The sequence below is a fragment of the Mustelus asterias genome, chromosome 13 (genome assembly GCF_964213995.1).
Source record: "Mustelus asterias chromosome 13, sMusAst1.hap1.1, whole genome shotgun sequence".
Taxonomy (NCBI): domain Eukaryota; kingdom Metazoa; phylum Chordata; class Chondrichthyes; order Carcharhiniformes; family Triakidae; genus Mustelus; species Mustelus asterias.
In genome coordinates, this window is record NC_135813.1 from 7,108,272 (window position 1) to 7,135,696 (window position 27,425).

At 45.5% G+C, this 27,425-nt stretch overlaps 1 protein-coding gene across 2 annotated transcripts in view; it reads right to left on the reverse strand.

The window, feature by feature from the left end:
* The window catches only part of gpsm1b (G protein signaling modulator 1b), a 298,729-nt gene extending 275,597 nt beyond the window's left edge, over positions 1 to 23,132 (reverse strand). For both annotated transcript variants that reach the window (XM_078226261.1, XM_078226258.1), the window contains exon 1: positions 22,830 to 23,132. In XM_078226261.1, coding sequence (XP_078082387.1) covers positions 22,830 to 22,836 — 7 coding nt within the window. In that variant the 5' untranslated portion in view covers positions 22,837 to 23,132. The remainder of the gene's footprint in view (positions 1 to 22,829) is intronic.
* Between the last annotated feature and the right edge of the window lie 4,293 nt (positions 23,133 to 27,425).

Consider the following 27,425-nt stretch of genomic DNA (forward strand, 5'->3'; position numbering starts at 1 on the left):
GGGAAACCGGAGCACCCAGAGGAAACCCACGCAGAATAATGTGCAGACTCCACACAGGCAGTGCTGTGAAGCAGCAGTGCTAACCACTGTGCCACCCATCCCCTAAGTGAAGAAATTCCTCCCAATTTCAGACCCCTCCCCCAACCGCCAACCCAGTGGGAAACATCCTTCTTGCATCTACCTGTAAGAATTCTGTATATTCCAATGAGATCACCTCTCATACTTCTAAACTCTAGAGAACACATGCTTATGCTGGAAGCTCCTTGTGCGAACCATTCGGAATTTGGCACCTCAACTTAACTCGAGGCATCAAAAAACTAACCCAAGCCAATTACAAAAGACATGGCCAAATGTTGGATTTGATCATTTAGGATTGATGGACATGTTGGTTTCCCAGCTGCATGCATCTTACTTTTCATCTGCACAAAGTCAAGCCAATTCATGACAATCACTCTCAGACCAACGTAAATCTTTCGAGCTGAAAACAAGAATCTTCAAATATAAAGTAAGCCTGGGCACACAACTGGTAGCATTTCATTGACTAACAATAATGAAGTGTCGGGAGTGCTGTGTATCAATGCAAAAGGCAGCTGCAGGCCCTGGTTAGGTGCATTGGCCATGCTAAGTTCTCCCTCGGTGTACCCGAACAGGCACCAGAGTGTGGTGACTAAGAGATTTTCACAGTAACTTCATTGCAGTGTTAGTCATAGAAATCCTGCAGTGCGGAAGGAGGCCATTCGGCCCGTCGAATCCACACTGACGTCAATCCCACCCAGGCCTTATCCCTGTAACCCCACATATTAACCCCGCTAATCCCTCGAACCTCCTCGTCCCGGGACACTAAGGGCAATTTTTTGCATGGCCAATCCACCTAACCCGCACATCTTCGAACTGTGGGAGGAAACCGGAGCACCCGGAGGAAACCCACGCAGACACGGGGAGAACGTGCAAACTCGACACAGACAGTGACCCAAGCTGGGTGTCAAACCCTGGAGCTGTGAGGCAGCAGTGCTATCCACTGTGCCACTATGCCACCTACTGTAAGCCTACTTGTGACACTAATGCACAAATTTAAACAGGACAGCAATGACAACTCTTCAGAAGTTTTTCATTGCTTGCAAAGCACTTTGGGACATGCCAATGTCATGACGGGAATAAGGGCTGGGTGGGATTGTGGTCGGTGCAGATTCAATGAGCCAAATGGCCTCCTGCGGCACGGTGGCACAGTGGCTAACACTGCTGCCTCACAGCGCCAGGGTCCTGGGTTTGATTCCCAGCTTGGGTCACTGTGTGTGGCGTTTGCACATTCTCCCAGTGTCTGCGTGGGTTTCCTCCGGGTGCTCCGGTTTCCTCCCACAGTCCAAAAGACGTGCTGGTTAGGGTGCATTGATCCAAACAGGCGCCGAAGTGTGGCGACTAGGGGAATTTCACAGTAACTTCATTGCAGTGTTAATGTAAGCCATACTTGCGACATTAATAAATAAAAACTAACTTTAAAACTTGTAGGATTCTATGATTCTATATAAGGAGCTACAGAAATGCAAATCTTTCCTCAAATACACTCAACTTCGGAATGCCGGTGAATTACCAACAATTGTGCCTTCTTCAACTTTAAATCTCAGGAGTCAAAACACAAACTACAACAGCAAGCTCAAAAAAAAATCAATGAACGTGAAGCGATGCAGCTCAGTGCCCAATGCGGAGGATTAATTACATTCAAAGGCAATTAAGCAGATGGAATAAATGCTGACAGATGGATTTGAACATGAACAAATGTAGGTAATACAAGAAACACGGGGAGATAATGAATTTGAGCCCATTAGTGAAGTTAGGAAGGAAAGAAGAAAATAAATTGTGGCACAACTATCGACTAGACACTCAATGATCACCAATGCGTCTAATTAAGACTAGAATGTATTTTAATTCACTCCTCATGGTTTTTGCATGGAGCAGCACATGGAGGGTCAAAATCCAGGCAAAGCCAGGTTAGAAAATGTGGGATTATTGTCCCTGGGTATGCAGATGTAAAGTCATTTTAAAGACCAACATAGATAATGGGTGAAGTAACTCCTCAGAGGCTGGTGTCGCTTCACCAGATTCCCTTTATTTACAAACTTATCTCCACCCCTAAGAGTGCTTCATGGACAGAGTCAGAATCTGGAGTGCCAGTAGACTTGACACTCCTCATTGTATACACAGGTGAGACTCCCTGTTTGGGCAGGCAATCATTACCTGAAATCAGGGAACTCATATTGTTAAGGTCATTACAACAGGAGCAGGAATTAACCATTCAGCTCCTCAAGCCTGCTCCGCCATTTAACAAGGTCATGGTTAATCATCCACATCAATACCATTTTGCTGCATTATCTCCATAAATCTTGTTATCTTTAATATCTAGCAATCTATCGATCTCTGTTTTATTGCCTCCCCTGCATGACGACAGGGTGGCACAGTGGTTAGCACTGCTGCATCACAGCGCCAGGGACCCGGGTTCAATTCCGGCCTCGGGTCAGTGTGTGGAGTTTGCATATTCTCCCCATATCTGCGCGGGTTTCCTCCAGGTGTTCCGGTTTCCTCCCACAGTCCAGAAATGTGCAAGTTAGGTTGATTGGCCTTGCTAAATTGACCCTAGTGTCAGGAGGTTGGTGGGGTAAATGTACAGGGTTATGGGAATAGGGTCTAGGTGGGATTGTGGTCGGTGCAGACTGAATGGGCCGAATGGCCTCCTTCGGCACTGGAGGGATTCTATGATGTGGGAGCTGGTGGACCCCATCGTGGTTCCTCATGAACACATCTGTATTAAGTGTTGGCTGCCCAAGGAACTGCAGCTCAGAGATGAGGAACTGGAGTCTGAGCTTCAGACACTGACACATAAGGGAGGAGGAGAGGTACCTGGACATTGCCTCCTGGAACACAGTCACACCCCTTGGATTAACTATGCTTCAATTTGGCCAGGCACAGGAGGGTTTGATTGTGAGTGAAGCAGGAAGAGGGATCTTTCAGTGAATCGTGAATAAGGATCTGCAATTCCCTTTGGACACCAACACTTCTCAATATTTCACCATTTAAGAAATGCTGGGCATTTCTGCTTTTCCCACGAAAGTGGATGACTTCACATTTTTCCAAATTTATTCCATATGCTTTGAGCGGCATGGTGGCACAGTGGTTAGCACTGCTGCCTCACAATGCCAGGGATCTGGGTTTAATTCCAGCCTCGGGTGGTTGTCTGTGTGGAGTAAGCACTTTCTCTGTGTCTACGTGGGTTTCCTTTGGGTGTTCCGGTTTCCTCCCACAGCCCAAATATGTGCGGGTTAGCTGGATTGGCCATGCTAAATTGCCCCTTAGTGTCAGGGTGATTAGCTTGGGTAAATGCTATGGGGTTATGAGGATAGGGCCTGGGTGGGATTGTGGTCGGTACAGACTCGATGGGCCAAATGGCCTCCTTCTGTACTGTAGGGTTTCTATGCTACATTCTTGCCCACTCAGTCGGTCTACATCCCTTTGAAGCCTCTTGTCATTCTCCTCACAACTCATATTCCCACCTACCTTTGTGTCATCAGCAATCTTGGAAATATTATAATTTGTCCATAAATCCAAACCATTGATATGGAATGTGAACAGTCGGGCCCTTTTCACCAATCCTTCCAGTACCCCACCACCACAGCCTACCAACCTGAGAATGATTGGTTTATTCCTGCTCTCCATTTTGCATCCATTGCCAATCTTCACCCATGCCAGTACATTACCTCCAATCCTATGCGCTCTAATTTTGCACACTAAATTCCTGTGGGGGACCTTGGCCATGGATTGATCACCGTTCCTGCTGGGTTTTTGCACCTGTTGTAAAACATATTTGTTCTATAAATGCTAGCTATTGTCTGCCTATCATTATACCTTTTAATGTTGTTTCTCTTGGGCAGAGCAGGAACCATACCAAGCTGTGATACATCGGGAAAGGATGCTTTCTATGGTGCATCTGTAAAAATTGGTGAGAATTCCCCTCATACATTCAGAGTTTCCTTTGTTTAGATTCAAGACGCTGGTTACAGATTGGAGAACATCACTTCCAAACACAAATGTAAAATTCTATTAAATTATGTCTGTCATTCTGTCCATATTTTTATTCCCTTTATAAGCCTCATAGATGCATTTAGGGGGCAGCTGGATAAACGCAAAAAAAGAAAGAAATAGAAGGTTACATTGATCAGGTTAGATAAAGAGATCTTGGAGAAGGTTGCTTTGAAGCATCAACACTGGTGTGGACCAACCCAAGCCCCATCCGCATACATTTACCCTTGCCAGTCCCCCTGACACTAAAGGGTAATTTAGCATGGCCAATCCACCTAACCTGCGCATCTTTGGACTGTGGGAGGAAACCAGAGCACCCGGAGGAAACCCACGCAGACACGGGGAGAACGTGCAGACTCCACACAGACAGTCGCCCAAGCCAGGAATCAAACCCAGGTCCCTGGCGCTGTGAGAGAGCAATGCTAACCAGTGTGCCACCTTGCGGCCCACACATTCATCTTGTTTTACCAAGTTACCAGTTATAGGTCTCCACTTTCTCCTCTTCCATAGGTATTGACTCTTTACTGAGGTATAACTGGGTCTTTATTCGTCTACAACCTTGGGCACTGAGCAGGCTATTGATCAGGGAGGATACTGATCAGGGAGGTCTGAAAGATGTGTTTGTTAGATGCATTTGCCATGCTAAATTCTCCCTCGGTGTACCCGAACAGGCGCCAGTGTGTGGCGACAAGGGGATTTTCACAGTAATTTCATTGCAGTGTTAATGTAAGCCTACTTGTGACATTAATAAATAAAGTAAAAAATGAAAAATCGCACAGTTAAGCCAGATTCTGTCATCCTTCCAGCAAGGGTCACTGGATAGCAATAACGAATGGCCACGGGGGCGGAATTTCATTTGCTTGGCCCGAGGCTGCCAACAGCAAAGATGGTCGAGTTCAGAACCAATTGGACATCTAACTTTAGACCCAGCTGCCCTGCGCCGCCGAGTTTCTCACTGCAGCCTCAGGAAGCTTCCACCCGAGTAGTTTGATCGCAGACCAGCTGCGTGTGGCAATTACACATTAAAAAATAGTTAATTAGTGATGATTCCCAGGCACTTAAAAAGAAAACCCAGGACAATTACCACAGCGAATGCTGGCTGACAGTGACGGACAGAGAGCGATTATTCATTTCCAGCATCGGAAAAGCAAAGGAAAGATTGACTTGGAATGTGAAAGCAATTTGTAGACGGGTTTGTAGCTTAATGTGAAGGCAATATATAGATTGCATGCAAATCTGAGCAGAAGGAAGATAACGATACAGCTTTGTAGTCAATGCATCATAAACTCTCGCACTGAATGCCCCCTAATCAGTTAAGTTTTGATACAAACATATTCATGAGTAGGCCACTTGGGCAAGATGCTCTGTCAGAGAGTTGGCGCAGGCTTGATGAGCCAAATGGCCTCCTTCTGCACTGTGGGGATTCTATGTTTCCATGAATGCGAGGGAGAAGGATAGCGGTTGTGATGGTAGATTTAGATGAGAAAAGATGGGAGGAGGCGCAAATGAAGCATAGACACTGACATGGACTAGTTGGGCAGAATGGCCTGTTTGTGTGCCATAGATCATGGTAGCATGGTGGCGTTGTGGTTAGCATTGCTGTCTCACAGCACCAGGGACCCTGGTTCAATTCCAGCCTCGGGTCACTACCTGTGCGGAGTCTGCATGTTCTCCCAGTGTCTTGACTGGGTTTCCTCCAGGTGCTCCAGTTCCACCCACAGTCTGAAAGACGTGCTGGTTAGATGCATTGGCCATGCTAAATTCTCTCTCAGTGTACCCGAACAGGTGTCAGAATTTGGCGACTAGGGGATTTTCACAGTAAATTCTTTGCAGTGTTAATGTATGAACGGAGTGGGAATGGAGGGATACAAAAGAATGGTCTAGTTTGGACCAGGGAGCGGCATGGGCTTGGAGGGCCGAAGGGCCTGTTCCTGAGCTGTATTGTTCTTTGTATGTTTACTTGTGATACAAATAAACAAGCTTCTTTTAAAAAGCTTTACCTTGAGCAACGCTACAGGAGATCCATTTGTTGGTAGGGAAAATGTTTGCCCTCAGAAAACAGGCTGCCCCATGAAGGTGGAGATTGGACCTTCTTGACCCACTAAAATGCAGTTTACTACAACTGAATGACTTACAAGGCCATGTCAGAGAGCGGTTAAAAGTCAACCGCACTGATATCTATTTGGGGTTGCCAATAGACTGGACTGTGTAAGGCGAGCCAGCTTCTTTTCAAAAAGATCATTCGTGAACCTCTGCATTTCTACAACAATCTGACACATTTTTCTTTCAATCACATTTACTTCATTTTAGACCAAGGTCAAATTCTCAAACTGACAGGGTTTGATGACATGGGGAAAAATCTATTTTTTTTTAAAAATGTAGTGAGCGGTTTGGATCTGGAATGCACTGAGTGTGTGGTGGTGGCAGATTTAACTATGCCTTTCAAAAGAGAATTGAATAATTATCTGAAGATGAACAATTTGCTCGGCTACAGGGAAAAAGGCAGAGGAGTGAAACTCGACAAGTTATTCTTGTAGAGAGCTGACACGGACACAATGGGACAAATAGGTTTCCTTCTATGTTGTGACCATTCTATGATCTCACATTATATGGAGTATTAGCCCATGCCTCTGCAATACAAGTCTAATACTGTGAACACTACATCACTATACCAAACAAAGAACTGTATCCAATTGGAGAACTTCACAGTATCACAGGTGAAGAGCAGCACAGTGGTTAGCACTGCTGTCTCACAGCACCAGGGGCCCGGGTTCAATTCCGGCCTCGGGTGACTGTGTGGAGTTTGCATGTTCTCCCCGTGTCTGTATGGGTTTCCTCTGGGTACTCCGGTTTCCTCCCACAGTCCAAAGATGTGTGGGCCATGCTAAATTGCCCCTGTGTGTCAGGGGGATTCGCAGGGTAAGTCCATAGGGTTCCAGGATAGGGTCTGGGTGAGATTGTCAGTGCAGGCTTGATGGGCCAAATGGCCTCCTTCTGCACTGTCGGGATTCTATGATTCTAAGAGAAATTCAAAATTCTATTTTAATCAGCAGTCTAAGGCACAAGACAAGACAGTGTACTGGTGAGAATGCAGTTGAAGAATTAGTGGAAGACTCTTTCATTCTGCCTCTGGAGTTCCAGGGTGATTTTGGAGTTTGATCTGAATCTAGAACAAAATGGAACAAGATTTCCTTCGAGGAACTCTCATTCCTCTTCACCCAGAGCAAGCCAGGTCCTACCCTCAATTTTGCTCTGCCACAACTGAATCCGTATAAAGCAAAGTCCACTTACTTCCAATTACAACTAATGCCCAGAAACAGACAAAAGAACTAAGAGGAAAACATATCTGTGGAGTGTACATCAGTAAGAAGTCTCACAACACCAGGTTAAAGTCCAACAGGTTTATTTGGAATCAGAAGTTTTCAGACTACTCACCAGATGAAGGAGCAGCGCTCCGAAAGCATGCGATTCCAAATAAACCTGTTGGACTTTAACCTGGTGTTCTGAGACTTCTTACTGTGCCCATCCTGAATTGTCCTTGAGAAGGTTTCTTTTCGTTTACAGGATGTGGGTGCAGTGGCTAGGCCGACATTTATTGCCCAGTCTTAGTTGATCTTGAGGTGGTGGTGGTGAGCTGCCTTCTTGAACTGCTGCAGTGCCTGTGATGTTGGTACACCCACAGTGCTGTTAGGGAGAGTTCCAGGATTTCGATCCAGTGACCCATGAACGAATGCAACATAGTTCCAAGTCAGGACGGTGTGCAACTTGGAAAGGACCTTGCAGTTAGTGGTATCCCCAAGTGTCTGCTGTCCTTGTCCTTCTAGGTGAAAGAGATTGCAGGTTTGGAAGAGATGTTGAAGGAGCCATGGTGATTTGCTGCAGTGCATCTGTAGACAGTACACACAGCTGCCACTGTGTGTCACTGGTGGAGGGCGTGAATGTTGAAGGGGGTGTTTCGGGTATCAATTAAGTGAGCTGCTTCCTCCTGGAAGGTGTTGGGCTTCTTGAATGTTGTTGGAGCTTCACTCACCCACGCAAATGGAGAGTATTCCAGCACACTCCTGACTTGAGTTGTAGATGGTGGACAGGCTTTGGGGCGACAAGAGGTGAATTACTCTCTGCAAAATACTCAGCCTCTAACCTGTTCTTGTCGCCACAGCATTTATACTGTTGGTCCAGTTCCGTTTCTGGTCTATGGTAACCCCAGGATGTTGACAGTGGGGGATTTAGTGATGGTAATGCCATTGAATTTTAAGAGGTGATGGTTAGATTCTCTAGTTTGAGATGGTCATTGTCTGGCACTTGTGTGGCATGAGTGTTATTTGCCACTTATCAACCAAGCCTGGATATTTTCCAGGTCTTGCTACATTCGGACATGGGCTACTTCAGTATCTGAGTCGTCGCAAATAGTGCTGAACATGTGCAATCATCAACGAACATCCCCACTCTGACCTTATGATGGAGGGAAGGTCATTGATGAAGCAGTTCAAGATGACTGGGCCCAAGGCATCATCCAGAGGAACTCCTGCAGTGATGATTGACCTCCAGCCACCACAATCATCTTTCTTTATAGTTACGTCCAACCAATGGAGAACTCTCCGACTCCCATGAACTCCAGTTTTGCTAGGGCTCACACTTGGTCAAATGCTGCCTTGACATCAAGGGCAGTCACTCTCACTCAAGGTTGTAGTGAGGCCAGGAGTTGAGTGTCTCTGGCAGAACTCAAACTGAGCGTCAGTGAGCAGGTTATTGTTGAAGTCCCGCTTCTTAGCGCTGTTGACAACACCTTCCATCATGTTGCAATCAAACGCGATCAAACATTGACAATTCATCTCTCACTTCATTGGATGGATCCCCGAGATGTAGCAATTGAGCAATTGTCCTACGAGGAGATATTGAGTGAACAGAACCCATATTCCCTGGAGTTTAGAAGAATGAGGTGATCTAACTGAAACACATATAATTCTTAAGGGCCTTAACAGAGTAGAGGCTGGGAGGATGTTTTACATTGTTAGGGAATCTAGAACATGGGGGGCACAGTCTCAGAATAAGTAGTCGGCCATTTAGGACTGAGAGGAAAATGGATTTCTTCTCCAAAACAGTCGCTAATCTTTGTAGTTCTCTTCCCCAGAGAGCTGTGGGTGTTCAGTTGGTGAATATCGTTAAAACGGAGACTGGAGGATTTTTGAATATGAGGGGAGTTAAGTAATATGGGGGTAGTACAAGAAAGTGCAATTTAGGTAGAAGATCCAGCATGATTTTCTTGAATGGCAAAGCAGGTTCGAAGGGCCAAATGGCTTACTCCTGCTCCTTTTTTAATGCTATGGCTTATTTGGAATCAAATCACTATTTTTTGTCCCTGGCAACTTTTGATGCCGATCAGGTGCTGATATGCACACTGAGGGACATAGTGTGGCTTCTATACCGCTCCAAACAATAGGTCTTCATACCAACCACAAACAACTGCATCCTGCATCAGCCATCCTCAACTCCCCTTTATCCAAGATTGCCAATTTCTGTTCCATCCAAATTATATTGGGGTTTGTTTCAAATGCCATGCATTTCTATTTCCCACAGTGGTTAGCACTGCCGCCTCACAGCACCAGGGACTCGGATCCGATTCGCGGCTTGGGTCACTGTCTGCGCATTCTCCCCATGTCTGTGTGGGCTCCTCCCACAGTCTGAAAGACATGCTGGTTCGGTGCATTGGCCATGCTAAATTCTCCCTCAGTGTAACCGAACAGGCGACGGAGTGTGGCGACTAGGGGATTTTCACAGTAACTTCATTGCAGTGTTAATGCAAGTCTACTTGTGACACTAATAAACCGCAGCTGACAGATTTAAAGCAGAGACTCAGATGTTGATGCTTGCTCATCCAGTGTATCAAGCAAACATGTTCTTCATTTACTGTGACCACAGTGCCTTGCCTTCTTTACTCTATTTTAAGACGTTGCAATCACATGCTTATTGCTTCAATAGGCAGATAAACACTTGACAACTGTACCAGTTACAACACATGTTGGCTGTCTGCACGTATTGTGGTAACTGAGTGTTAACCTTGGCGCAGTTGTGGAGCTCTCACTTCTGAGTTGTGGGCTTAGGCCCCACTCCAGAGACTTGGGCAAACAATCTAGGATGAGACTTCAGTGCAGTACTGAGGGAAAGCTACACTACCGAACGCTCTGCATTTTGGAAGAAGCCCATACATCCTCTCAGATGACTGTAAAACATAGAATCCCTACAGTACAGAAGGAGGCCATTTGGCCCACTGAGCCTGCACCGACAACAATCATTCGCACACTCAGCTTTTCATTATTTTACCAACAAACACACAAACAAGTTGAAGTTAACCTGCATAAATGAGCAGTAAGACGATATGCCCAGAGTCTACCACATATTTATCATTTTCTCATCAGATATGCAATTAGCCACACATAGTTAATCGTTCAAAGTATTGGGCAACACTGATCTGGACTGGACACTTCAGTGTCACACTGTCAAATGTGCCATCTTTCCCATGAGACGTGGTTTGATTTGTCAGATGTATTAGCATACAGTGAAAAGTATTGTTTCTTGCGTGCTATACAGTCAAAGCATACCGTTCATAGAGAAGGAAAGGAGAGAGTGCAGAATGTAGTGTTACAGTCAGAATTAGGGGCAGAGAAAGATCAACTCAATATAAGGTAGGTCCATTCAAACATTTGATGGCAGCAGGGCGGCATGGTAGCACAGTGGTTAGTTAGCACTGCTGCCTCAACGCCAGGGACCCGGGTTCGATTCCAGCCTCAGGTCACTGTCTGTGTGGAGTTTGCACATTCTCCCCGTGTCTCCGGTTTCTACCTACAGTCCAAAGATGTGTGGGTAAGGTGGATTAGCTATGCTAAATTGACCCTAGTGTCAGGGGAATGGCAGGGAAAATATGTGGGGTTACGGGAATAGGGCCTGGGTGGGATTGTGGTCGGTGCAGATTCAGTTGGGCCGAATGGCCTCCTTCTGCACTGTCGGGATTCTAAGAAGCTGCTCTTGAGTTGGTTGGTACATGACCTCAGGCTTTTGTAACTTTTTCCCAATGGAACAAGGTGTAAGAGAGAATGTCCGGGGTGCGTGGGGTTCTTGATCATACTGGCTGCTTTGCCGAGGCAGCGGGAAGTATAGACAGAGTCAATGGATGGGAGGCTGGTTTGCATGATGGACTGGGCTACATGTCAAACAATGTTGGCTCTCAGGCGAATGTGAAAGATCCTGCGACACTATTTGAAGAAAAGCAGGGGCAGTTCCACCAGTTTCCTGACTATAATTTATCGATCAAACACCAAGATTATCTGCTCATTTAGCAGACTGCTGCTAGTGTGACCTTGCTGTGTACAAATTAACTTTACGTTTCTTTACATTACGACTGCGCTTCAGAAGTACTTTATTGACTGAAGGGCCAACACCTTTCAACTGCTTCATTCCATTTACCGTCAGCTCAACCCCAGAGATTTTTCTTGCTCCCTTCAGCTTATAAAGTGGCTTAAAATGTCCATCAGTACACAAGTGCGAGTGTTTGATTGTTGCTGTGCTTCTTGTGTAGAATCCAATGTGAAAGTGGCATTTAAATGCTCAGTAGAACCTGTGCTTCCTGCTGTCAGAATGCAGGGTGCTAAATCCAGATTAACATAGCTGCTGCGGGTATCAAAAACCACACAGCAACTACGAGGCAGATACAGACAAGTTAACAGATTTATCCTCCTCCGCCTGTCCCACCCTCCTATACCACAAACATCAAAGACAAAGAACAAAGAACAGTACAGCACAGGAAACAGGCCCTTCGGCCCTCCAAGCCTGTGCCGCTCATTGGTCCAACTAGACCATTCGTTTGTATCCCTCCATTCCCAGACTGCTCATGTGACTATCCAGGACATGCTGCAGTCAGCATATGCAAACAACCGATCTTAGCAACATGCGCCTGCCCCATCTTTGCTGAAGAAACTACTTATGTTTATATTACAGTAAGTAGTCTCAGAACACCAGCTTAAAGTCCAACAGGTTTATTTGGTAGCTACGAGCTTTCGGAGCGCTGCTCCTTCCTGATGAAGGAGCGGCGCTCCGAAAGCCCGTGCTACCAAATAAACCTGTTGGACTTTAAGCTGGTGTTCTGAGACTACTTACTGTGCCCACCCCAGTCCAATGCCGACAACTCCCCATCATTATTTTTATATAGTACCTTTGAACATAATAAAATGCCCCAAGATGCTTTACTGGAGTGATTATGAAACAAAATATGACACCAAGCCACTTAGAATCATAGCATCTTAGTGCAGCCATTCGGCCCATCGAGCCTGCACCGACCGCAATCCCACCCAGGATCTATCCCCATAACGCCATGCATTTACCCTAGCTAGTCCCCCTGACATTAAGGGGCAATTTAGCATGGCCAATCCACCTAACCCACACATCTTTGGACTGTGGGAGAAAACCAGAACACCTGCAGACACGGGGAGAACGTGCAAACTCCACACAGACAGTGACCCAAGCCGGGAGTTGAATCCATGTCAACGGCACTGTGAGGCAGCAGTGCTAACCACTGTTCCACCATGCCGCCCTTATGCAAAGCTTTGTCAAAGAGGCAGGTTTTAAAGAGTTTTTTTTAAAAAGGAGGAAAACCAGGTAGAGAGGCAGAGGAAGGACATTCCAGAGCTTGGGGCCTTGGCAACCGAATGCACAACCACTGATGGTGGTGGGTGTAAAGTTGGGGATGCTCTAGAGTCTAGGACTTGAAGAGGGTTGAAGGGCTGGAGGGAAGGAGATTAGAAATAAGGAGGGGTGAGGCCATGGATGGATTAGGAACAAGGATGAGAACTTTAAAATCAAGGAAACAGTAAAACGTGTGCAGCGCTATCAAATAAGAGAAGACAAATGATGTGCTCCTACCTGTTCTGAAAATCATTGAGCTCTACAAAGTATCTGCATTCTCTTAGATTAGGAGAGGACACAATTATAATGGCAAAAAAAAAAGGTGTCATAAGAAGGTATTTTTTCATTTGTTGCAATTATGATTAGGCTTGAAAGATTGCTGTGGTTTGGGATTCTTTTTAAAGTTTATTTATTAATGTCACAAGTAGGCTTACATTAACACTGCAATGAAGTCACTGTGAAAATCTCCTAGTCGCCACACTCCGGCGCCTGTTCGGGTACACTGAGGGAGAATTTAGCACGGCCAATGTAACCAACCAGCACGTCTTTCAGACTGTGGGAGGAAACCAGAGCACCCGGAAAAAACCCACGCAAACACGGGGAGAATGTGCAGACTCCGCACAGGCAGTGACCCAAGCCGGGAATCGAACCCGGGTCCCTGGCGCTGCGAGGTAGCACAGCTAACCACTGTGCCATCGTGCCGCAAAAGTCTGAACTCTGCCTGACGGCAGGTTTGGGTGATGTGGTTGCTAAAGACTAAAGGGAGGTTTGGGTTGTTTCGCTGGGAAGAAGGTGCAAGTTATTCACATTTAGAGACACTGGCAGCAGCATCTGTGCTTATAGCAGTTAAACTGGCAGTCTCCAAAGTCCCAGGAAGATGTTGAGAATGTCAGGTTGTAAACGGTTATGCTTGAAACTATCCATTTGCTCCCTAGATAAAAGTGGGTTGGGGATCTCAAGATTAGTTAATCAGCATATCCACTTGGACACGAGGCCAACATGATCACAATTACAATGCAATGGCAATTGGAGAGGTAATGGCCTAGTGGTATTGTCACTGGACTCAGTAATCCAAAGATCCAGGGTAATGTTCCGAGGACCACTGTAGATGCTGAAATTTAAATTCAATAAAAGTCTGGAATTAAAAAGTTTAACGGTGACCAAAAATCATTGCCGATTATTGTCAAAACACACCTCATTCACTGATGTCCTTTAGCGGAGGAAATTTGCCATCCTTACCTGGTCTGGCCTACATGTGACTCCAGAGCCACAAAAATGTGGTCAACTCTCAAATCCCCTCTGAAATGGTCTAGCAAGCCATTTGGTCCAAAGGCAATTATGGATGGACATCGATGCCCACATCCCATGAATGAATTTTTAAAAAATGAGGTGGAAGGAAAGGGTTTCTATGATGGCCTTGAAACTCGCCGACCGTTAGTCTGCCAGCAAGACCGAACAAGAGAGTATTTACTGTTGAGAAAAGCATGGATGTTCGGGAACTTGGGGAAATAAATAGCGATGTCTTGAGGAGTGTACATATTACAAAGGAGGAGGTGCTGGAAATCTTAAAAGCGCATCAAGGTAGACAAATCCCCAGGATCTGATGAAGTGTATCCCAGGACATTGTGGGAGGCTAGAGAGGAAATTGCGGGTCCCCTAGCTGAGATATTTGAATCATCGATAGTCACGGGTGAGGTGCCTGAAGATTGAACATAGAACATAGGACAGTACAGCACAGAACAGGCCCTTCAGCCCACGATGTTGTGCCGAGCTTTATCTGAAACCAAGATCAAGCTATCCCACTCCCTATCATCCTGGTGTGCTCCATGTGCCTATCCAATAACCGCTTAAATATTCCTAAAGTGTCTGACTCCACTATCACTGCAGGCAGTCCATTCCATACCCCAACCACTCTCTGCGTAAAGAACCTACCTCTGATATCCTTCCTATATCTCCCACCATGAACCCTATAGTTATGCCCCCTTGTAATAGCTCCATCCACCCGAGGAAATAGTCTTTGAACGTTCACTCGATCTATCCCCTTCATCATTTTATAAACCTCTATTAAGTCTCCCCTCAGCCTCCTCCGCTCCAGAGAGAACAGCCCTAGCTCCCTCAACCTTTCCTCATAAGACCTACCCTCCAAACCAGGCAGCATCCTGGTAAATCTCCTCTGCACTCTTTCCAGCGCTTCCACATCCTTCTTATAGTGAGGTGACCAGAACTGCACACAATATTCCAAATGTGGTCTCACCAAGGTCCTGTACAGTTGCAGCATAACCCCACGGCTCTTAAACTCCAACCCCCTGTTAATAAAAGCTAACGCACTATAGGCCTTCTTCACAGCTCTATCCACTTGAGTGGCAACCTTTAGAGATCTGTGGATATGGACCCCAAGATCTCTCTGTTCCTCCACAGTCTTCAGAACCCTACCTTTGACCCTGTAATCCACATTTAAATTAGTCCTACCAAAATGAATCACCTCACATTTATCAGGGTTAAACTCCATTTGCCATTTTTCAGCCCAGCTTTGCATCCTATCTATGTCTCTTTGCAGCCTACAACAGCCCTCCACCTCATCCACTACTCCACCAATCTTGGTGTCATCAGCAAATTTACTGATCCACCCTTCAGCCCCCTCCTCTAAGTCATTGGAGAGTGGCAAATGTTGTGCCTTTGTTTAAAAAGGGCTGCAGGGAAAAGCCTGGGAACTACAGGCCACTGAGCCTCACATCTGTGGTGGGTAAATTGTTGGAAGGCATTTTGAGTCAGGATCTACAGGCATTTAGATTCGCAAGGACTGATTAGGGACAGTCCGCATGGCTTTGTGAGTGGAAAATCATATCTCACCAATTTGATTGAGTTTTTTGAAGGGGTAACCAAGAAAGTAGATGAGGGCAGTGCAGTTGATGTTGTCTACACGGACTTTAGCTAGCAAGGCCTTTGACAAGGTACCGCATGGTAGGTTGTTGCATAAGGTTAAATCTCATGGGATCCAGGGTGAGGTATCTAAATGGATACAAAATTGGCTTCTGTCGGTGGTTGGAGAGGGTTGTTTTTCAAACTGGAGGCTGGTGACCAGCGGTGTGCCTCAGGAATCAGTGTTGGGTCCACTATTATTTGTCATTTATATTAATGATTTGGATGAGAATATAGGAAGCATGGTTAGTAAGTTTGCAGATGACACTAAGATTGGTGGCATAGTGGACAGTGAAGAAAGTTATCTCCAATTGCAACGGGATCTTGATCAATTGGGCCAGTGGGCTGACAAATGGCAGATGGAGTTTAATTTAGACAAATGCGAGGTGATGCATTTTGGTAGATTGAACCAGGGCAGGACTTACTCAGGTAGGGCGTTAGGGAGAGTTACAGAACAAAGAGATCTAGGGGTACATGTTCATAGCTCCTTGGAAGTGGAGTCACAGGTGGATAGAGTGGTGAAGGCGGCATTTGGCATGCTTGGTTTCATCGGTCAGAACATTGAATACAGGAGTTGGGACGTCTTGTTGAAGTTGTACAAGACATTGGTAAGGCCACATTTGGAATACAGTGTGCAATTCTGGTCACCCTATTATAGAAAGGATATTATTAAACTAGAAAGAATGCAGAAACGATTTACTAGGATGTTACCGGGATTGTTGGTTTGAGTTATAAGGAGAGGCTGGATAGACTGGGACTTTTTTCTCTGGAGCGTTGGAGGCTGAGGGGTGATCTTATAGAGGTCTATGAAATAATGAGGGGCACATATCAGCTATATAGTCAATAACGTTTCCTAAAGGTAGGGGAGTCTAAAACTAGAGGGCATAGGTTGAAGGTGAGAGGGGAGAGATACAAAAGTGTCCAGAGGGGCAATTTTTTTCACACAGAGGGTGGTGAGTGTCTGGAACAAGCTGCCAGAGGTAGTAGTAGAGGCGGGTACAATTTTGTCTTTTAAAAAGCATTTAGACAGTTACATGGGTATGATGGGTATAGAGGGATATGGGCCAAATGCGGGCAATTGGGATTAGCTTAGGGGTTTTAAAAAAGAAAGTGCGGCATGGACAAGTTGGGCCAAAGGGCCTGTTTCCATGCTGTAAACCTCTATGACTCTAAGAGAGATCACCATACAGGAACGAAGTGAGAGCTTACAATTTGAACTTTTCAATCTGAGTGTGAGGATCGTAAACAAGGCTGGACTGTTTTCCTCGTTTGCAGTAGAGGAAGAATCTCCAGAGAAAACTCTCACCTTCACAGACAGTTCTGGGGTTAAACGTTACCAGACTGGGAAAGGGACAGACATAAGCAAATCCTCAAGAGCTAATAATCACTTTGGACTGGGTCCAGGAAAATCAAATGACGACTTAAAGGACAGTTAAAGTGTCAATTATGAAGAGGGATATTTAGTTGTGCTAAAAAGAGAAAGTTCTGTTCAGAAGCTTAAAGTACAAATTGCCCACACAAATTGTTTTAGTCCATGCTCCTAGTTTTGTTCCAGTAAAACATGAAATCTTGTCGCATTATCCTTTCAGACTCAAGGTTCAAATTTCATTTTTAATAGTTATAGGTCTCTACGGGGATCATAAAACAGTGGCTGACGAGAATATGGAATTTGCTCTCATGAATTGCTGTGGAAGCAGAGGTCAACAAAAATACAAAAGAAAATTAACACCTGCAAAAAAAGAATATTACTGTGTCAGGAGATTGAGAAGGCAGAATAAGGCTCAGTGACCTATGGAAATGTACCTTGGTACAGACTTAGAAACAAGTACAGGTTTTAATTATATTTAGTTATTAAATGTGGAGGGCATTAATTGGGGTTTCACTTACACACATACTTAGAGCCACTTACTGAATGGTTTCCGTTTACCAACCACCCCCCAAAAAAAATCATTCTAATTTAAATTTGATAAGTTTCCATTAAAGCTTTTGTTTTTAGTTGGTGTCCCTTTAAGGGCCCGTCAATTTGTTAATGAATTTGTTTAACTGGTACACTCAACAGAGTTACTTACTGAAAGTGTGATGTGGTTGCATTAGGAGGTGTGCACTTGCAAATGTTTCAGCCTGTAAATAAACTTAAGTCCGGGTTAAGATTGGCTCCAGTACAATCCCTTCACCTTTCAGCACTTAACTATTACTATGAAAAATAACACTTCAATAAAGAAGCAAATTTGTTCTGACTAATAACTCGATTCCATTTCCTTAATTACTTTTTAGTTTTGCAGTTGGTTTTACTATATTTTTGGCTCTGCAAAAAATTGGATTAAAAGTATCTATTTTTAGGAACATATTTATTTTCTCCCCAAAACAATGGAATTGGAATTTGAAAAAAAAGCAATTCGGAGTAAATCCCAGCAGTTTCTGAGGGTTAGTTGGACATGCTCCGCACTTGAAGAGGTCTGCACATATTAGCTTCACCTGACTGCAACAGAACACAAAGCTGGGATGGAACCCAAGGACAAAGTTTCTCCCCCGGCGACGTGCTAGCCCTGTTATCAACTCCAAGGATGAATTAGCACAATTGATAATCATCATAAGGGCATTCAGCTCAGCGTAATGGTCCATTAACAAAGATTTCAACACTTAAAATCGGGGAGGGAGAGAAATCAGTTTTAAGTTGAAAAACCAACTGTTAATCTCTACCACTGCAAGATCAGTAGTTATCGGGGTAGAATCACAGAATACTGCAGTGCAGAAGAGCCCCTTTGGCCCATTGAGTCTGCACCTACACATGAAAGGCCCTGACCTGCCTACCTAATCCCATTTGCCAGCACTTGGTCCATAGCCTTGAATGTTATGGCGTGCCAAGCACTCATCCAGGTACTTTTTAAAGATTTTTGATTTATTACTGTCATATGTATTAGCATACCGGAAAGAGTATTATTGTTTCTTGCATGCTATACAAAGCAGAGCATACACAGAGAGGGGAAGGCGAGAGTGCAGAATGTAGTGTTACAGTGTAGGGTGTCGAGAAAGATCAACTTAATGCGAGGTAGGTCCATTCAAAAGTCTGATCGCAGCAGGGAAGAAGCTGTTCTTGAGTCAGTTGGTACGTGTCCTTCAACATTTTTATCTTCTTCCCGACAGAAGAGGGTGGAAGAGAGTATGTCCAGGGTGCATAGGTTCCTCGATTATGCTGGCTGCTTTTCCGAGGCAGCGGGAAGTGTAGACAGAGTCAATGGATGTATAAAGGATGTGAGGCATCCCGCCTCCAGCACCCTCCCAGGCACTGCATTCCAGACCGTCACCATCCTCTGGGTAAAAAGGTTTTTCCTCAAATCCCCCCTAAACCTCCCACCCCTCACTTTTAACTTGTGTCCCCTCGTAACTGATCCTTCAACTAACGGGAATAACTACTCTCTGTCCACCCTGAATATTTTGCAATAATGGTGGACATTTCATCTAGTCAGAGGAAATTGGGAGGATAATTTTAAAGTTAAAATTGAAAGTTTATTAGTCACAAGTAAGGCTTACATTAACACTGCAATGAAGTTACTGTGAAAATCCCCGAGTAGCCACAGTCCGGCGCCTGTTCGGGTCAATGCACCTAACCAGCACGTCTTTCAGACTGTGGGAGGAAACCCGAGCACCTGGAGGAGACCCACACAAACACGGGGAGAATGTGCAAACTCCACACAAACAGTGACCCAAGTTGGGAATCGAACCCGGGCCCCTGGCACTGTGAAGCAGCAGTGCTAACCACTGTGCTACCGTGCTGAGAATCAGTCCTGCAATCAATCTGCAAGTGAAAAGTTTATGCTCGAGTGATCTATTTGTATTCCTTAGCTGGAGTATTGCGACCAATTCTGGGCACCGCACTTTAGGAAGGATGTTATGTCCTTGGAGAGAGTGCCGCAAGATTTACCAGAATGATATCACAGATGAAGGCCTTTGGTTACATGATGAGATTAGAGAAAGTAGGATTGCTATCGTTAGAGCAGTAAAGGGAGATGTAAAAGAAGCATTCAAAATCATTAAGGCGTTTGATGAGTTAATAAGATAAAACCATTTCCACAAGCTTAAGAATCAGTGCGCAAAGGACACAGATTGAAGGTGATTGACATAAAAGCAAGGGCTGAGATTTTTTTTAAACACGGCAGGTTACAATGATCTGAAATGCACTGTCTGAAAGGGTAGTATAGACCTTACAGGACAAGCGCAGACCATTTAGTTCAACTGGTCTATGGCATCACAGACACTTCCACCCAACCTTCTTCATCGAACATTTGAAAGAAGATTGGATATTTACTTGAAGGGGTTACCTTTGGAGTTCCAAGAATCTGTCCCCAGTCCACTCATTAAAGCCAATAAAGTTAAGAGAAGGTTATTCATGGACAGTAGCAGCCACTCCCAATGTCCCAGCAAAGTGCTGTAACTCAGTCAGTCAGGACAACTTGGAAAATCTTATCTTATGATGAAAGTTTGGGTAGGCTGGGCCCGTATCCATTTGAGTTGAGAAGAATTAGAGGCGATCTTATTGAAACATACAAGATCCCAGGGAGGTCCTGACAGGATGCTTCTCCTTGTGGGAGACCAGAGCTAGGGCACATAGCTTAAACATAAAGGGCACGATCCTCCCAAAAACATTCCAAGTATTGAGTTTGCGTGAAAACTGGAGTAAATCAAACTGTTTTTTTTCCCCAATGGGAGTTCAGAGAAGAATCTCTCACACTGTGTACTGCAGAGAGCACCAGCGTGATTCACTCCAATGAGCTGGGAGCTCTTTGGAGTGAATCCTCTTCCTGCTGGAGAGGCTGGCAGCACAGCGCTGAGCTGGCCACTGTGCATGCGTCGATCTGTCAGTGCCGAGATCGGCACATGCACACTGGCCCGTCTCCCAGCCTCCCAATTGCTGGCTAGTTTCGACCTCCCCCTTCCCCCGCCTCCCCTCCTCCACAGCCCTGATCCCTCCCCTCGCCCCTCCCCCCACCAAAACAGGTTGACCACCCCCCATCGTTGGCCTCCCTCCCCCACCAATCCTCTCTGCAGAGTGACAGCGGGACCGCCACCCCACCCCACCCCCCCCCGCCGCCTACGGATCACTCCCTGTTGGCCCATCTCCCAATTAGGCCCTACTATTTTCTGGTCCGGAAATGCAGAACTCTTAAATACACTCATGGAACCTGGTCCATTCACGCCCCAATGCCACAGAAAAGAGTTCAATAATGAGCAGCATCTTGTGTCTACCTGCAATAAATTTTACCATAAGACTGTAGGACACAGGAGCAAAAATAGGCCATTGCGTCTGCTCCACCATTCAGTGAGATCATTACTAATCTGATATAATCCTCAACTCTACTTTCCTGCCTTATCCCCAAAACTCTTGATTCTCATCGTGATTTTCAAAAATTCATTCACGGGACATGGGTGCCATTGGCTGGCCAGCATTTATTGCCGATCCCTAATTGAGAGCAACTGACAGTCAACCACATTGCTGTAGCTCTGAAGTCACATGTAGGCCAGGCCGGGTAAGGGCGGCAGATTTCCGTCTCTAAAGGACATTAATGACACCAGATGGGTTTTTCCGACAATTGACAATGATTTCATGGCCATCTTGATTCTTAATTCGAGATACTTTTCATTGAATTCAAATTCCACCATCTGACACGGCAGGATTCGAACCCGGGTCCCCCGAACATGAGCTGAGTTTCTGGATTAATAGTCCAGCGATAATACCATAGAATCCTGAGATGGAGAAGGAAGTGATTCGGTCCATCAAGTCTGCACCGACCACAACCAAGGCTCTATCCCCATAACCCCATGCATCTACCCTAGCTAGTCCCCCTGACACGAAGGGGCAATTTAGCATCGCCGATCCACCTAACCCGCACATCTTTGGAGCGTGGGAAGAAACCAGAGCACCCAGAGAAAACCCACAGGGACACAAGGAGAACTTGCAGACTCCACACAGACAGTGACCCTGAGGCTGGGAGTTGAACCTAGGTTCCTGGCGCTGTGAGGCAGCAGTGCTAGCCACTGTGCCATCGTGCCGCTCGACAATGGTTCCATGGTCATCAGTAGATTCTTAATTCCAGATTTTTAAAATTGAATTCAAATTCCACCATCTGCCATGGCGGGATTCGAAACCGGGTCCCTGGAATATTTGCAGAGTTTCTGGATTAATAGTCTAGCGATAATACCACTAGGCCATCGCCTCCCTGATTAAAAAGCAAAATACTACAGATTGGAAATATTAAATAACTGAAAATGCCAAATAAACTCAGGACTGGCAGCATCTGCGGGGAGAGAAACAGTGTCAACATTGCAAGTCCTTATGACCCTTCCACTGAACTGAGTTTTGAAGTGGACCAACAGGCTGATCAGCTGTGTTTTTTTTAAATATAAGATGATTAAAGCTTTTAAGTTTGGTGTTCAGTTGACACTGAACCACAAGAGACAACTGCGGGTAAACAATGATTCCCTGGGGTCTATTATCCATGTAAACAAATACGAAACCATTTGCCAACTCAAATAGGGCATTTAAACACAACACAGGGAAGATTTGAAAAGCAGAGGCAATACTTGCTGTTGGAACACGGTTTCGAATTTAAATCTTTAAAACGTTAACAGCTTTTAGGAGTTAATGGGGTGCTGCTTATTTCCTACTGTCAGCAAGTCAGGGGTGAAGAACACACATCCAACATAGGAATTTAGATGATATTTATATTCCGGCGATCTGTATTAAAGCCCAGTGTCAGAAAAGAAAAAAACACCGAACTCTCCTCACACTTCCACTGCTCCGTTAAGCCTCACCCAGCGAAATCTTTCCTCAAGGGCGCCAATCTGAAAGGGCTGCCCGCCGCTCCCCTTCCCTCCTGCCGCCCGGGCTCCTACTGGAGTCCGAGGGCTGACCCGGGGCCTCGGCATCCAAAAAGTAGAAGGAACCAAAACAAAAAGAACATGTACACAATAAAACAAGTTAAAGCAGCAACTAAAGAACACAAATGGAACAAAAACCAACAACAATATTTTAAATTGAAGATTCCCATACTGTCAGGGAGGGAGGGAGGGAGGGGGGGGGGGGGGAAGTAAATATAAAATATTTTGGTCATTGAAAATAAACTTGTTTTTGTTTCTTCTGAAAGTTTTGAGGAAACTTTTCTACTCACAGTACATCTGCTCAGGTAACTCCGAATCTTCCCCCAAAACTTTCTGCAACAATGTTTCCAAACAGACAATCAATCGGATACAATGTTTCTCTCTCTGAACTTGTCCAATGTCCAAATTCTCCGCGATTTCTCAACCAAAGAGGGAGAAGTGACTGGGAAAAGGAGCTCCCGCACACAAAATACCCCGCACTCTCCGGTCCCTCCCTGTACCGGGGAAGCCGCAGCTCCTTTGTCTGGTTCCTGCTTTGAATGAGACTGAGAGACACACAGGGAGGGAGAGAGATAACACACACCCTAATGCTATCTACCAATTGTAACCTCACTCTGCAATCTCCTTCACTCTTATTACTTCCCACTGTCGTTTCTTTTTTTTTCTGGTCACAAACTTGTCACTCATCACTTTTTTTTAAAGAGAAACTTTTGTTTGAAACTTTTCTTTCTGGAGCAACCGTGCCACCTGCAGTCCACAATGCTCCACTGAATAAAATCATTGTGAGCATTGAGAACTGTCCCTGCCACTGGGGACACTAGTCTAGTTTTTTTTTACTTTACAAAAGGACTACTCTGTTTTTAGGAAGAGAGTGTCTGTTTGTTCATTGTTCAGTCCCCTACCACATCTGGCAAAATCCAGGGGCTGAAATCTTTTTCCGTCACTTTTTTTTGCACTGAAGGCTTTGGACAGAGTGCAGAAATGAGTCGCGGTGATGGTTCTAGGATTGGGGACTGTAAGACGTAGGTGCATTCGGCCCAGCGATTCTGCTCTGCCATTCAATGAGATCATGACTGATCTGAAGTGATAATCTTCAACTCCACTCTTCCACCTAATCCCTAAAGGGCAGCATGATAGCACAGTGGTCAGCACTGCTGCTTCACAGCACCAAGGACCCGGGTTTGATTCCCGGCTTGGATCATTGTCTGTGCGAAGTTTGCATGTTCTCCCTGTGTCTGTGCGGGTTTCCTCCGAGTGCTCCGGTTTCCTCCCACATTCTGAAAGACATGCCTGGTTAGATGTACTGGCTTGAACAGGCGCGTGACTGTTGCAACTCGGGGAATTCACAGTAACTTCATTGCAGTGTTAATGTAAGCCTTATTTGTGATTAATAAATAAACTTTACTTTAGGGCAGCACGGTGGGGCAGTGGTAATCATAGAAAACTTACAGTGCAGAAGGAGGCTGTTCGGCCCATCGAGTCTGCACTGACAACAATCCCACCTATGCTCAATCCCCGTAACCCCACTAATCCCTCTAACCTACGCATCCCTGGACACTAAGAGTCAATTTGGCTAAGATCAAGTGTAGTATGGATTGGATGCAGTGCTTGGTTGAGGTCATTAGGTTACATTTAAGCTTCATTTGAAGCAATTTTTAAAAGCGGCATCTGGGCCTTTTGGCTAAGATGCAAATGAGATCAAGCCTTGGCGGAGGAGCCAATATCAGAGGCCGAATCTGATATTCGGGTAAGCGTTCTCCAAGGCGGCCTTCGCGACACACGACGGCGCAGAGTCGCTGAGCAGAAACTGATAGCCAAGTTCCGCGCACACGAGATCGGCCTCAACCGGGATATTGGGTTCATGTCACACTATCTGTAACCCCCACAGAGTTTCACTGGCTGTCTTGTCTGGAGACAATATACATCTTTTTAGCCTGTCTTGATGCTCTCTCCACTCACATTGTTTTGTTTCTTAAAGACTTGACTAGTTGTAAGTATTCGCATTCCAACCATTATTCATGTGAATTGAGTCTGTGTCTTTATATGCTCTGTTTGTGAACAGAATTCCCACTCACCTGAAGAAGGGGCTTGCAGCTCCGAAAGCTTGTGTGGCTTTTGCTACTAAATAAACCTGTTGGACTTTAACCTGGTGTTGTTAAACTTCTTACTGTGCCACTGATAGGCAGTGATGTATACACATTCAGTGTAGTATGTTAGTTAATAAAGTCCTGCAATTTATACTTCTTTGGATTGGTTATAAAACTATGCATTTACCTCTTGCTTAAACCTTCCCGATGACAATGCACAATATATTGATTTAATTTGTGTTGATTGGTTGGTGTTTAGAACTGTGACACTGAATAAAGGTGTCATTGTTTCACTTTTAATCCCATCATTCCACAGGCAAAATTCCAGACTTCCTGGTCCTCCTCCATTCCATTTCATTTCAAACACAGCTATCTCCAGACTGGCTGGAATAATGCTGGTTGAATTTCCCGGTGAGCAAGGTTAGCAGTATCCAATTTTCGAATAGACCCTGGCTGTGCCCAAAAAAAACAATTCATTGCTCTGTGCACATAAGGATAAGAACAATGTACTCGATAGGATTGGATAATCAAGGCCAATTTGACGGAAAATAAAACCCCTTTTTGACTTTGGAGCTCAAAAGAACAAAACAAGATTGATAAAGTTCTGTACCACTCACTCAGTGGGGTATCTTCCAGCAGGGAGGCGTTCCGATGAACATCGGTAACCTATCTATCTTTCTGGTATCAAATGCTGGAAATGCCGAGGAGAGGGAATTTTTAAAAACGTCTCTCAACAGGTGTGTTAACTTCGCTGGTTAGGGCAATATTTATTGCCCATATCTGAAATCTCTTGAGAAGGTGGTGGTGAGCTGCCTTCTTGAACCACTGCTATCCATGTGGTGTAGGTACACCCACAGTGCTGTTAGGGAGGGCGATCCAGGACATTGACCGAAGGGATAGTGAAGTATGCTGCATTATAAGGGTGGCACAGTAGCACAGTGGTTAGCACTGCTGCCTCACAGCACCAGGGACCTGGATTCGATTCCAGGCTTGGGCATCGTCTGTGTGGAGTCTGCATGTTCTCCTCGTGTCTGTGTGGGTTTCCTCCCACAGTCCAAAGATGTGCAAGTTAGGGTTGATTGGCCATGCTAAATTGTCACTTAGTGTTAGGGGGTCTAGCAGGGTCAATACGTGGGGCAACAGGGATATAGGATGGGTGGGATTATGGTCGGTGCAGACTCGATGGGCTGAATGGCCTCCTTCTGCACTGTAGTGATTCCATGATAAGAGGGAGATCTCTCACAGCTGAGTAAAAAGTCTCCATGCTTGCTGTTTTGCTGCTAATGTGATTAGTTGCAGAAAACTAATAGTGGGTGGCACAGTGGCACAGATGTTAGCACTGCTGCCTCACAGCGCCAGAGACCTGGGTTTGATTCCCGGCTTGGGTCACTATCTATGCGAAATCTGCATGTTCTCTCTGTGTCTGCATGGATTTCCTCTGGGTGCTCTGGTTTCCTCCCACAATCCAAAAGACATGCTGGTTAGGTGCATTGGCCATGCTAAATTCTCCCTCAGTGTACCCGAACAGGTGCCAGAGTGTGGCGACTAGGGAATTTTCACTGTAACTTAATTGCAGTGTTAACGTAAGCCTACTTGTGACACGAATAAATAAGCTTTAGTTTTAAAGTTAATGGGGCGAATTTTCCCATTCTGCCCGCCACGGGAATCACAGTGGGCGAGGGGCGGACCATGGAAAGATCCGTTGACCTCGGGCGGGATAGTCCAGTTTCAGGACCAGAGCAGCCAAAAAACCCTGCCCAATATGTTTCCATCCATTCCCAATGCTCTTTTAAAAGGCAGAAATAGATTTGTTTCTCCACTGCCTGCTGAAGGGCGACTGAACCGAACATTGAAAGAGCTACTGTTACTATTTTCATACGAAGGAAAGATTTCTTTCAGCTCCTCCCTCTTTCCGAGTCCTTCTTAAGCTGGTCACCAGGAGAACCTCTCCCCAGTCTTTGCAATGGTGTTGTTCAGAGCTGACCACAGGGGGGTGCTCAAGAACAGCAACTTGCATCGAACAACAAAAGTTCACAAGAGACACAGGGCTGAGTCTAAATACTGGACACTGAAGCAAAGGAGGAGATATTTTTGCGGGATGGGGTGGCAGGGGTTGGTGCCAGAGCAAAAGCTTAAGTTAAATTATTAGTCACAAGTAAGGCTTACGTTAACGCAATGAAGTTACTATGAAATTCCCCAAGTCGCCACAGTCCAGTGTCTGTTTGGGTCAATGCACCTAACCAGCACGTCTTTCGGACTGTGGGAAGAAAACCACACAGACACAGGGAGAACGTGCGTTCTCAGCACAGACAGTGACCCAAGCTGGGAATCGAACCCAGGTTTCTGGTGCTGTGAAGCAGCAGTGCTAACCACTGTGCTATCATGCCACCCCTCAAAAAAGAGCTTGGTCAAAAAAGTAGACCTAAAGAAGGATGGTGAAGTGGAGGAGTTTGGGGAGGGCAAGACCATTGGTAGCAGGGTTAAGAGACAGAGACATAGAGGAGGCCAGAATCAGAAATGGAAAGTTGTGGGTGGTGGATGTGGGTGTGGTGGCATTGTAGAGTGGCAGAGATAGGGGAGAAGGTGGCCCAGTGGTATTGTCACTGGACTACCAGGCTAGAGACCCAGACCAATGCTCTGGGACATGGGTTGAAATCCCACCACATTTGAATTCAGCTGATAAATCTGGAATTAAAAGCTCATCACCAGTGACGGTCACCATGTGACTATCATCAGTTGTTGTATAAAAGCCCATCTGGGTCACGAATAGGGCAGCAGGGTGGCACAGTGGTTAGACAC